At 55.3% G+C, this 12,733-nt stretch overlaps 1 protein-coding gene across 5 annotated transcripts in view; it reads right to left on the reverse strand.

The window, feature by feature from the left end:
* Positions 1-6,086: 6,086 nt before the first annotated feature.
* SIL1 (SIL1 nucleotide exchange factor) overlaps positions 6,087-12,733 on the reverse strand; it is a 209,799-nt gene continuing 203,152 nt past the window's right edge. For all 5 annotated transcript variants that reach the window (XM_034656085.1, XM_019795885.2, XM_034656087.1 and 2 more), the window contains 3 exons: positions 10,794-10,890; positions 10,181-10,345; positions 6,087-6,611 (listed from right to left, as the gene is read on the reverse strand). In XM_034656085.1, the coding sequence (XP_034511976.1) occupies positions 6,255-6,611; positions 10,181-10,345; positions 10,794-10,890 (619 nt within the window). In that variant the 3' untranslated portion in view covers positions 6,087-6,254. The remainder of the gene's footprint in view (positions 6,612-10,180; positions 10,346-10,793; positions 10,891-12,733) is intronic.

Raw genomic sequence — 12,733 nt, forward strand, 5'->3', positions numbered from 1 at the left:
ATTTTATTCCTAAGTAATCTCAACACCCAAGGTGGATCTCAAACTCACAACTCTGAGATCAAGAGTCGCACACTCCACCGACCAAGCCAGACAGATGCCCCAATGGTATGGTTCTTAAAATCTTGTTTCCAATTGTTCATTGCCAGTAGACAGACATATAATTGATTTTTGGGCGTTACCTTATATCTTGCGATCTTGCTAAACTCACTGTCAGTTCTAGATTTTTTTGTTATGTTCCATAGTATTTTCTACATCAACAATCATGTCATCTATGAATATAGACGGTTTGACTTATTCTTTTCAATCTGTAGGCCTATTCATTTTCTTGCCTTACTACAGTGCCCAGAACTTCTGGTACAAATACCGAAAAGAAGAGAAAAAGAAAGCAGAGGGCACTGGCATTCTTGCCTTCTTCGTAACGTTCAGGAAAAACAAATCAGTCTTTTGACTATGAAGTTTGATGTTATTATAGGTTTTTATGTGGTTTCCCCTCATCAGGTTAACACAACTCCTTTCTATCCCTAATTTGCTGAGAGTTTTTATTATGAACGGATATTGAATTTTGCCACTTTTTTCCTGCATCTATTGAGATGAACTAGTATAGCTTTTTCTTCTTTAATCTGTTAATATGGGCAATTGTGTTGAACTAGCCTTGCATTCCCAGGGTAGACCCCTGCTACATTCGATTTGCTAATATATTCTGTTAACAAGTTCTGCACTCAGGATTTTGGTAGGGACCTTAAGAAAATCTAAAGTCATTAACGCTGCCTGCAAGATCTCCCCACCCCAATGATCCCTGACTTTATGGAATGAGTTTGGGAGAGGATTCTTCTATTTTCAGGAACAGACTGTAGAAGTGGTATTATCTGACAGAATTTGCCAGGGAAACTATCCAAGTCTGAAGATTTCTTTATGGGAAGGTTTTTTTTGTTTTGTTTTTTAAAGATTTTTATTTATTTGACAGAAAGAGAGAGACAGCCAGCAAGAGAGGGAACACAAGCAGGGGGAGTGGGAGAGGAAGAAGCAGGCTCCCAGCGTGGAGCATGGAGCCCGATGTGGGGCTCGATCCCAGGACGCTGGGATCACACCCTGAGCTGAAGGCTGACGCTTAATGACTGAGCCACCCAGGCACCCCTATGGGAAGGTTTTAAACCATGAATTCAATTTAACAGATAAAAGACTAAATGATCATCTGTTTTTTCTTGAGTTTTAGTAATTTGTATTTGTGGGAGGCAGAATAGTGGCTCCCAAAGATTTCCCCATCCTACTTCCAGGAACCTATGAATATATTACATGGCAAAGGGGAATTAAGGTTGCTCATCGGCTGATTTTAAAATAGGGAGAAGATCCTGCATTATCTGGGTGGGCCTAATGTAATCACAGGGGCCTGAAAAGTGGAAAAGGGAGGCAGGAGAGAAGGTTAGAGTGGTGTCACATGAGAAGCTGACTGGCTTTTGCTGGTTTTGAAGATGGAGGATGGGGCCACAAGCCAAGGAATGCAGGCTGCCTCTAGTTGCTGGAGAAGGCAAGGAAACAGATCCCACCCAGTGCCGACAGGAAGGAATGCAGCCCCACCGATGACTCTGGACTCTGGGTTTTGCCCCATGAGAACAGCGTCTGACTTCTGACCTACAGAGCTATAGTACAGAAAATCTGAGTTGTTTTAAGGTATGAAATTCATGGTCATTTGTTGGAGCAGCAGCAAACTAATACAGTGAAAGACAGTATTTTCAAGGAACTGGTCGATCATTTCTTCTGAGTTGTCAAACATACGCACCTAGAGTTGTTCGTAATGCTCACTCATTATCCTTTTAATGCTTGTACGGTCTCTGCAGTGATATCCTTTAATTCCTGAGATGGGTAATTTGTGTCTTTTCCAAAAAACCACCTTTCATTTCCTTGATTTTCTCTAACTTTGGTGTGTTCAGTTTCATTGGTTTCTGCCCTTATCTAATTTATTACTTTCTTTTCTTCTGTTTTCTTTGAATTTACAAGAAACTCTTCTGTTGCTCTTCTTTTGCTGGTTTTTAAAAATTACTTTTGCTTTTTCAATATGTCTCTTAACTATAAGTTTGTAGAATCTGGTTTTTGACAGCAGCTGTGCTGAACGAGCAGCTCACACACCTCGGACCCCCGCACGGCACACGTCCCTTGCAGGCCGCAGACTGGCTCCGGCCGCCGAGTCAGCATCTCGGGGTCAAATGGCCAACTCAGTATGGATGCAGCCAGAACAATGTCCAGCACAAGGTCCCAGCATTCCCCTGCTTTTCTGCCTTCCCACTTCCACAGACAACGCCTCCACAGGCCCGTCTGCACCAGCCCCAGAGTGAGGCTTCGTTCACCCTCGACCCCTCTCCTCAGCCACATGCCGTCAGGGAGCACGTGCTCTCAGTGCTACTTTTAGAACACAAATGGGTCCAAGTGCCTGGTACCGCCTCCTCTCCCAGCACCCTGGTTCAAATCATATCAGCTCCCACCTGGCGCTGCAGCCGACACGGCGCAGGCCCTGTCACCGTCCCTGCCGCCATCCCTGCCGCCATCCCTGCTGGGCTGTTTGCTCTCACCATGCAGCAAGAGTGAGCCTGTTACAGTGTCACTCCCATTAGATCTCTCCTGGGCCCACAGCTCTCCAGCAGCACCGATGCAAAGAAACCCCTCAAGCCCTGGCCGCAGCCAGCAGATCTGCCCTCCCCTGCCTGCTCTCCTCTCCTCACCTGGGATTCTCGCTCCTCCTCCAGCACCTGCCTCTGCCATCTCTCTGCTTGACAAAGCCCTGCCCCAGACCCCCCAGGCTCACTGCTTTGCCTCCTCTGTTCATGCTGCATCTCCCAGAGAAGCCTTCCCTGACCATTAGGTCCAAGCCCCTAACACTCTCTCCCCTGGTACTTTATTTTCCTTGGCATTCACTGCTTGAATGCCATTGAAGACTCTTTTTCTTAGCATCCACATACTCGTCCCAGTCCGGCCCTCCCGCCACTGTTCCTCTGAGCACCTCCTGCCCTAGAACAGGACCTGGTAGATGCAACTGTACTAAACCAGGATGAAAGAGTGAGCAAATGACTTAGCAGCAGCCAGGAGAATGCCTACAAGCCAGCCCTTGCATCCCCCTCCATGCGGATGAGGGCATGTTCCTTAGCAAGGCTGACGAGGTGCTGGACAATGCGGTCCCCTCGACGCCCATGGCTCCATGTGGCTGCTTGGCCCCTCACCCCGACACTTCTCTCAGCTCTACTGAACATGAGGGTTCTTCCAATGACTGCTCTCACTCAGCACACGTCTTCCTCTATCTTCTTGGGCCTGAAACTCTTTCCCTACCTCAGCTGACTTGTTCTCCAAATGTCCTTCGGGTCTCAGCTTGGCTATCACTGGCCTCCTCTGACCACCCCCTCCAGCTCCAACTGACCGAGGCCTCGCCCATCACAGTACATGTCACACTGATGCTATCTCCCCCACCAGACCGTGAGCAGCCTGACAGCAGGGCTTGTGACTTACCAACCTCAGAACCCTGGGACCTAACACAGGGTAAGTGCTCAACAAACACAATCTGAATGAAAGAATAAATCAACAAGTGAATTAATGAAAACCAAGTCTGCTGAGAGGTGGAGTGGGGACGCAGACGACCACTCCACTCCCCATCCCTGTCAGCCTCCCACAGAGAGGGCCTCATTCAGCCCTGCTGAGGAGTGGGGAAGCAATAATCATCCAGGGCCTGGAGGGTGTCAGCCAGTCAGGGCTCTCCATCCTGTCCTTGCCATAAGGCCCCAGCATGTGACAGGGGTGGAAGAAGAGGAGAGTAGCCTCTAGGCCGTAGCAGGAAGAAGTCACATCACCCTGAGTTCAGGTGGCTACAGCCCGCATTACCACTTTCTGCCTAACTGTGAGCCCAGGTTTCCAGGACGGCACCCAAAGGGAGGACAGAGAAAGTCTGCTTTTAGCTTGCAGACAATCAGTGATACACTGGGGGCTGTCACCAGAACCCACAGCCAAGCGGCCTGGGCCTGAGCCCAAGCCCTGGGTCACATGCTGCCTCCGTCCAGTTTGTTCTGCTTCAAGGTCCAGAAAGTCAGAGGACAGTAAGAGGAATGCAGACCAAACTTCACCCTTCCCTGTGTCTTGCCTGTGTGGATGTGGGGTGGGGAACAGGGTAGCAGCAGTCAAACCACCTAGCCTGTGCGCTCAGCACCATGGCACTGGTGTGGCTCCCCTCACCGCAGCCCCCAGATGCCCCTTCAGTCCCACTGACATGCCCTGGCCTTCACTCTCCACAAAGAGCTCATGGCCCAAAGTCTCCTTTTAGCTTCTTTTTTTTTTATGATTTTATTTATTGATTTGAGAGAGAGCGAGACAGCCCAAGCAGGGGGAGGGGCAAAAGGAGAGGGAGAGAGAGAAGCAGGCTCCCCGGAGCCGAAGGCAGACGCTCAACCACCTCAGCGCTCAACTCTGCCAGGACGACCCCCCATACCCAACTTGTCCCCAACCCCGAGCCTTCCTTGTTCCCATTATGTGCCAGGGCCACCTCATCCTCCCACCCTCCTCTCTCAAATTCACCCACAGAGTCTGCTGACACCATCTTTAAAGGAACCTCTGACCTTGGCCCTAGCCAGGCCCCGGCACCTCCTTTCTGAACCCTGCCCTGCTTCACCACAGAGCAGCTGTTCTGCCATCCATGCTGGTCCTCCCACCCCTGCCTGTCTAATTAAACACAGTCACCTTCTGAGCCACAGAGTCAAGCCTTCCACAGCATGTTGGAACCAAATCCTACCTCTGCCACTCAAAAGCTGTGTGACCTCAGGCAGCCCATTCAGCCTCTCTGAGCCATGATTTCCTCATCTGTAAAACATATTCAGAAGGCAATTAAAGGTTTTAAAGGCAACGAAGCAGAAAATACCCGATACATGGTAGACTTTGGGTCTGATCCCCACGATGCCTGAGCCGTGAGGCTTCCCACCCTGCAAAACAGGCTCCTGCTTCCCTCCTGCCTTCCTGGGAGGGTGGTGTGCAGGCGACAGCTCTCTCCCGAGCCTCCTGTGTGTTGTGGCATGAGGTGGGCAGAAGAGGTGAGGCCTCTTGGGTGAGGCCAAGCAAAGGGACTGCAGGGAAGGAAGCTACCCACTACCCTATGTTTGTCCGGGTCTCAGTTTCCCCCAGAGCTCCGTGAGGCTGAGATTTCTACATGCCAGGCCAGGTTGGGGAGATTTCTCACAGAGGCCAGGAGGGGCTGCCTAAGCAGCAGGAGGAGTGAGCCTGTGATGCACTGGGAAAGGCTGAAAAACAAACGCACCAGAATCCAAATCAGGAAAGCCCAGGGCCGGGGTTGCCGTGGCAACCTGCAGCAGGCTCCCAGCCCGGCACTCAGCCTCTGTGGGGTGGGGGCCGGGACGCGCCAGGCTCGGCTGCCCCCGCCTCCGAGGCTGCCTCCGCAGCGCACCTCGGCTGACACAGGGGAAGGGCTAGGGCACAGAGGCGCACCTCTGCCCTCTCAGGTGGGCCTGGGCTCCTACTTCCGGCTTTAGGGAGATCACCCTCTCCAGGAGTGAGGCCCACACCCAAGTGCCCTCCAGAGTGCAGCAAGCTACCCCCAGTCCTCCCAGCACCCTGGTCCCAGCACCAACGGCTCCAGCCCAGCCCATAAGTTGCCGGGGCTGACAGGGCACCACTGCCAGGGGCCTCAAAGCTATTTCGGGGCCCAGGAGGCAGTGAGATGAGCCCCCAGACCTTCCCCCAGAGCCTGGTGGGGGAGGGAACGAGCATGGGTGCCCGACCCTGCTGTAGTGCTTTATGCATGTTTTCTCACACTTAATGGTACTCCCCTGTGACAGTTGAGAAAACAGGCTCAGGGGAAGGTAAATGACTTGCCAAGGTCACAGAGCTACCGGGTGGGAAAGAGCTGGGTCCCAGCCAGGGTTTTCCAACTCCTGAGCCCAGACCCTTCCCATGGGGGCCTATTACTGGATGCCCTGGGATGACCATCCGCCGTGTCATCAGGGGCCCCTCAGATGCCTATCTACCCAACGACGTGGGGGCTCCTAGACACGTTCCCCCAACCACAGGACTGTGTCCAGTCTGCAGAGACACACAACAGACAATGGCCCTCATGCCTCCATTTAATGGCCAAGCCAGCACTGCTCAGATGATGCCCAGGCCCCAGTAGGGAAGTCCTCCCTCCTGGCTGGTGTCCCCTGAAGAGCCCACCCAAGCTGGTGCCTGTCAACCTCACGAACGTCCCAGTCCAGTCCCGGTGTCAGGGAGCAGCCTCATCTCAGCTCCTTCAGCAAGCTGTCGATGGAGCCCAGCAGTTCCCGGAAGTATCCCTCATCCTCGCCGTCTTGGAGCTCCAGTGTGGCCAGAGCCTGGTACTCAGCCTGCAGGCTGACCAGCGTCCTGCTGAGCTGCGGGTCCTGACGGTAGCGGTTCCGGCACGTGGCCAGGAGGGCGCCCAGCGTCTGCAGCACCTTTTCTCGGGCATCATGCTCGGGGAGAGCCAGGAGGCGGGCGGTGATCTCGCACCAGCCCTGTTCCCTCAGGCTCGGCAGGAGGTGGACCTGGCGGTACTGCTGCAGCTTCTCCGGGGACGCTTCCCGGGTCAGCTCGGCCTCCTCCTCAGCGAACATCTGTCGCCCGCACGTCCAGGCACCAGGGGTAGGTTTGGGGGAGAGAACACACGGAGAGCAGTCAGGGCCGCCATCCAGACAGGAAGGCAAATGGCTAACCATCAGTCCGCCCCATCTTCCTCCATCCTTCTGGGCCTCAAAGGCCCAACACAGGAGAAGGCCAGTTGGATTCACAGCTTCACACACGCTCCCCCACCCATCCATCCATTCATCAAAAACAGCTGTGCAACAAGCCAGGGAAACCAAGATGGAGACACGAGCCCTGCCCTCAAGGAGCTACTGAGTAGTTCCTAAGTAGCACAGTAACTTGAGGTCAGCAGTGTACTGCAGAGGCCAACAGTCTGGCTTCCATTTCGGCTCCAGCACTGACAGCCAAACGGCCTTGGGCTGGCACTGCGTCATCTCTTATGCGACGACATGAGCCCTTCAGGACCACTGGGATGACTCACTGGGGTAGTGAGCACACACAGTGCCCAGCACACCCGGCCACAGGGGCTCGGGTATCAAGGAGAGTTACACCGTCTACACGGCAGCGCACGGCAGCCGCACAGCAGCGGCAGCACCATCCTCCCCTCCGCTAGACCCACGCCCTCGGAGGAGTGAGGGCATGGCGCAGGGAATAGGACGGCGTTCTCCTGAGTTTGGAGGGCTACATGGGAGTTGTCCAAGGGGACGAGGGTGGAGGGTCCGCACACAGGAGGGCGGCAACAACAGGCCTAGGCCCACCTCCTGTTTGAAGAATGTCAGGCTGTTCTAGTCCATGGGGCATGAGAGTCCGGCTGAGGCCCAGAGCATGCAGAGCCCTGGCTGTGTGTGGCTATCATGCCAAGGGCCTGGGGAATTGAGACAAGTTGGACAGAAAGTCACATGCTTGGCTGGCAGCTGTAAAGTACAGAAACTCAGCCCCATCAGCACAATATGGTGGGAGCCACGCCTGCCAGGCTGCCAGAGACAGGACACGCCTGAAGCCTGATGAGTGACCAGCTTCTTTCAAATGTCGGGGGAAGGCTAGGCAGAGGGGGAGGGGGAGCAGGGGGTGGAGATGTGCTTTACTGGCTGTACTAAATGTACCTGCGAGAAGAAAGAGGAATCTCTGCCTTACGCCAGGTGAGAATGAGGCATGCCAAGGACAGGGAAGGCAAGAGGAAAGCCCAGGCAAACAGCAGGGGCCACAGAGCACCACCTGATGGCCTTGGGGTCTGTTGGGGCTGGTGGAGGAAGCAGGGAGGGGCAGGGACCAGCATCCTCGCGCAGAAAAGAATGAGAGGACTCTGACAGTCCTTTCCCAAGCTACCCCACGGGCCCCAGCTGCACTTCTGGAACACCCAAGTCCCCACTGCCCTCGGCCTCTGCCCCACGTCCACGGCTCCTCATTGCACTTGCCAGTCCCCTGCCTCCCACCCCCGACCTGCCCCCTCCAGCCGCTGATGGCAGACTGCTGTCCAGCCCACACCCGGCCCAACTAGGCATTTCTGATGTTAATAACTAAATCCCTTCCCAAAGACTTCAAGGCCCTGCAGGGTCTACCCGGACCTGTGCTTGGCCTCGTCCCCATACATGCCCTCACTTGCGCACTTGTCACACGAACTGTCCCCCAGAGCCTTTAAGGTGCAGCTTGGAGGCTCACTCCCACCTAACTCCAACTCCACAGTTAACTCACCCCGAGATCTCACTGCCTTCCCTGACTTGCCCGAACAGGTCAGTTCCCCGAGTGTAAGCCTCTGTGGCCCACATGCTCCAGGTGCTACTGTGACAAAAGTCTGCCCCAAGCACCAGGAGGGCAGGGACCGCGGACCTAGACCAACACTGAGCAGGGCAGACACCCAGGGAACGCTCGTGGAAGGAACCAGTGGGTGGGGCACCCACGTCCCTTCAGCTCCAGGGAGGCAGGAGTGGATGTGGACTCCTGACCAGAGGCCAGCATCTCATCTTCTCTGCAGAAGCAACAACCTGAGAGGTGGGTCCACTTTCCATGGTAACAGGTAAGCACCTGCTACTTTTCCACGACACTCTCAGGGTGGGGGGCACCTCGATGGCAACCTAACACGCCTCCACCTCACACAGCTCTGGAGCCAGCCCCTTCATTCTTCCTGAGGAACCACAAGCACAGAGAAGCCCCGACTGCCTCAAGCACAGTCTGGCTGACATCTGGCCTAAGCTCACTGGCTGAAACTCCTCCACTGCCCTCCCTGCCTGCAGACGGACAGCTATCTCTGTCTCTCTGCGGAGAGAGACACCAGTGTTCACAGCACCCTAAGCCTCCAGGAGAGCTCCGGGGGCCAGCAGGCTCAAGTAACTCTCGGTGATATGCCAAGGCCATGGCACCTGCCACACCAGGTCTAGGGGCAGCAAAGAGACACCTAATTCACCAGAGGAAAGAGGTCAGTTTCTCCTGGGAAACACCAAGCGGACATGCAGGTCCTTCTCTGGGCTTGCTGGCCTGTTGCCAGAAAGTCAACTGTGCACAGGCCTTATTAATCGGATGTGCGCACCGCATGGCTGCCTGCTGTTCTGGGTTTCTGCAGCTTGGAGAGAGAAAGATGGAAAGAGAGAGGGGGGAGAAGGAGTGGGAAAGGGGGGAAGAAGGAGTGGGAAAGAGGGGGAGAGGGGGAGAAACGGCAGAGAATGAAAGACAAGGCAGGCCCAGAGAGACAGGGAGCGCCAGAGAGTCAGCGCACACACCACAGCAACTAGCGGCTGGAGAAGCAGTTCCGCACAGCTCTGCCCCTCAGTCTGAGGCAGGGCAGGGAAGCAGTGGTGCCAGTGGCTGCCCACCCTGCCCCAGAATCCGCAGTCAGCTGTTCTAGGGAGAGTGTGGCCAGAGAGACAGCTGAGAAAGCTCAGCGAACTCGCTCTGCAGCCGCTGAATTCCAAGTCCAGACCTGGCTGGTTGCACTCTCTTCTTAATTAAGACACTTTTCAGGCTCACAAAGACCGAAGTGGGCTGGGCACCAAGTCTCCTGCCAGGTGGCAACAACAGGGTTCCCTGGGCCCCTCGAGGGCGGCCATTCTGAGCCCCTGCCCAGGGCGAAAGCTCCCAGAGGAGGCACCTCCATGTTTATAGAATCTAAAGATCGAAAGATCACGTTTCTAGAATCTAAAGATACAGCATCATTCCAGCCTCTGGGTAATTGGTGTTCCGGCTGCTTCGAGGGCCCCAGACACAGCTGCTCCGTTCCACCTGCTCCCCATCACCCCACCCTAGGCTTTAGACAAATAACCTGCCATTCCATGAAGGGTCAATCCTGGCCATTTCTGGCCCTCCATCACACCGCCCCTCCACCAGCACACTCTGCCCTCGCCTCCCCCCCCCCCACTGCTCCTCACCAGCCCTTAGGTTTCAGTTTAGCTGTCACTTCCCACAGGACACCCTCTCTAAGGGCTCAGAGATTCTGGGTGCGGGGCCCCAAGGAGGAGCTGCCATAGCCTCCCTGTGTGCCCAGCACAGTCTGGCACATTCTCTTGGGAGCACCGTTAGGAAGATGGAAGGCGGGATGGAAAAGGCTAGGGTCAAAAGGCAAGAAGCAAAAGCAAAGCGACGCGGACGCAGCACAGGTCCAGACACTCACCTTTTCAGTGACCAGGTCATACAGCAGAGTGACCACGCGCACAGCCAGCACCTCGGTGCCCTTTGCCTGCACCAGGCTCCTCAGGACCTGCAGCCCCCCCAGTTTCAGGAACTGCTGCTGGGCGTAGGGGAAGTGTCGCAGTAGGGAGCACAGTGCAAACAGGACCTGTAGAGGGTGAGAAGCCACATGGAGCCCTCCTCCAGGGCCTAGCAAAGGCGGCCAGAGGTGTCCCCAATGACCCCAGCCCAGCCTCCATTCTCCCCGGCCTCACCCACCCCCTCAGGTCCAGCTATACCCCAGAACACAGGTCTGTGAGAGCCAGAAGAGGGGTCAGACACCTTTAACATTGCCCAGTGGGTGGACAGAGGCCCAGCACAGGAAGCCAGAGGGTGGTAGCCCGGACTACCATGGGAGCTGAACCTAGGCCTCCAGATGCCTCGGCAAGCTGCCATGCCACTTGAGGTGAGTGGGACCTCTCCCCCTATGCCACCCAGTGGATGGATGACCACTCAGGTCCCCAAGGGTGACAGGCACAACCTGAAAAGGGACCCTTGCCCTGCAGGCTCCACAGATATGCGAGGGGCTGGGCAGGAGGAAAGGAGCAGATACACACCTTCTTCTTTGCAGGGAGAGGCTGCTCCGTAGCCAGGATGACCAGCAGCTTCTGCAGGGCTCCCCCCTCAATGGCCTCTACTTGGACCTTTGGGTTGCTGGGGGGAAAGCACAGGACAGCATGACACTATACCCCCTCACCAAGTTGGGGGCACGCCACTGTGCTCAGCCTAGGGACCTGAGTGGTTAGGGGATGCTAATGTACCAGCCATCCCCTGGGGAAAAGAAAGGTGCCCAGGGGAGGCTTCCCACTTGGGACAAGCTAGAACTCAGGTGAACAGGTAGAAGGGCTATACGTCTACCCGGGTACAAAGATCTATGACCAAAATGACAGGGTCAATGGCTCCCACACTGTCCTGCCACCCAGCAGCAATGGGCTGGAGTGATCTGGGAAAAGAAATCACCTCCATTCTTTTAAGATCTCCTGATGCTAAAGGTGCTACTCAGTGTCCCTCCCACAAAAGTCTTCCTTCACACTCCCAAGGCCTTCACTGGGTCTTCTTCCTTCCATCACCCCAGGCAATCATACACTGGGGGGCAATTACTAAAAGGTCTGTTCTCCTCTGAGCATGAGCTCCTCCAGGCCACACGCTGCGGCCCCCACTCCTCTTTTCTTTCCTGGGTAGACCACACAGACAACATGTAGTTAACACTTGTGGGAAAGACAGCAAGAACGAATGAGATCCAGGAAGCCTCTTAACCTGAGCAGATACTAAAACAGAACCAACCCAGATGCCTCCCCACCACGAGAGCAGCTCCTGTGATTGCCCCCCTGTTCTCAGCACTCAGCACACAGCCTATGTCATGAGGCCCAGGAAAAGAGGACCAGATGTGCACAACCAGGACTGTACCAACCCACACACAGCAACACTGTAACACTCAAAGCCTAGAGCTGCCTCTCCAACTCCTCTCCCCATTCTAGGCTGGAGAAAGAGCGAGGAGGTTCAAACATTCAGGCACAACTCTCCTGGATGAAAGCATAGGGGCCCGGCTGGTGAGAACTCCACAGGGCAGGGTGCCAGGCAGGAGACATGTCTGGGAACCTCTTGCTTTCCAAGATCAATTTAGTGATCAGTGAGGGAGGAAGTGTCAAGCACAGGGACCTGTGTAGTTAGGCCCTCGAGGGAGGTCAAGGCTCCCTCGCCAGATACTTAGGAGGCCTCAAAGAAAGGTGGCGGGTTCCTGAAAAGCCCGAGGAGAGAAAGAAGGGTAGGGGCCAGACCAGAGGTCACAGAGTGGCTGTCACACTCACCCAGACAGCCCACAAAGGGCACCGAGTCTCTTCTTGGCTCTGGTTGCTTCACCTTAGCAAGCCACCAGCTCCCTGGAGACCCAAAGAGCACACGTTCCTCCTAGCCCCAACCCTGGCAAGGGGCCTTCATGGCATCGTGGAGAGTGAGGCAGGGTCTGAGACCCAGAGGAAACGGGAGGCAGGTAACAAGAGAGTTCACAGTGCTGCTTGCAGGAGGGGGCCTGCCACACAGCAGGTGCTCTGTCAAAGCTAGCCCAATGGCATGGTGATGGCGCCCCATCCTACCAGGCATCAGCTTCAAGCTTCAAAGAAGAATCAGCACACTGAGCCAGTTTTCCTGCTGTAAATGGGAGGCGCGTGGGTCTCTCTGCATCCTCTCAGCCAGAAAGGACGTGCAGGGTGGGTGCCAGCCTGTCCCACTGCAACTCCACTGGTGTGTCTCAGGAGCAGCCTGAAGATGGGCCTGGGCCTCTGGGGAAGGGAACCTGACAGTTCCTCTCCAGACAGGCAGGTGGGCACCAATGCAGGGGGGCCGGGGAGCTGAGCCTCTCCCCTGCCCCCTGCTCCCCCCACTTGAGAAAGGCAGCTGCTTCATCAAAGCGTGAGCTAATTAAGACTGTCTCTGCCATCATGTGCCTGAGGAACGCTCACCCGCAACAGGCAGGGTCTTTTCTAGGAAAAGATGACCA

This window comes from Ailuropoda melanoleuca, chromosome 3 (assembly GCF_002007445.2).
Source record: "Ailuropoda melanoleuca isolate Jingjing chromosome 3, ASM200744v2, whole genome shotgun sequence".
In the NCBI taxonomy this organism is placed as follows: domain Eukaryota; kingdom Metazoa; phylum Chordata; class Mammalia; order Carnivora; family Ursidae; genus Ailuropoda; species Ailuropoda melanoleuca.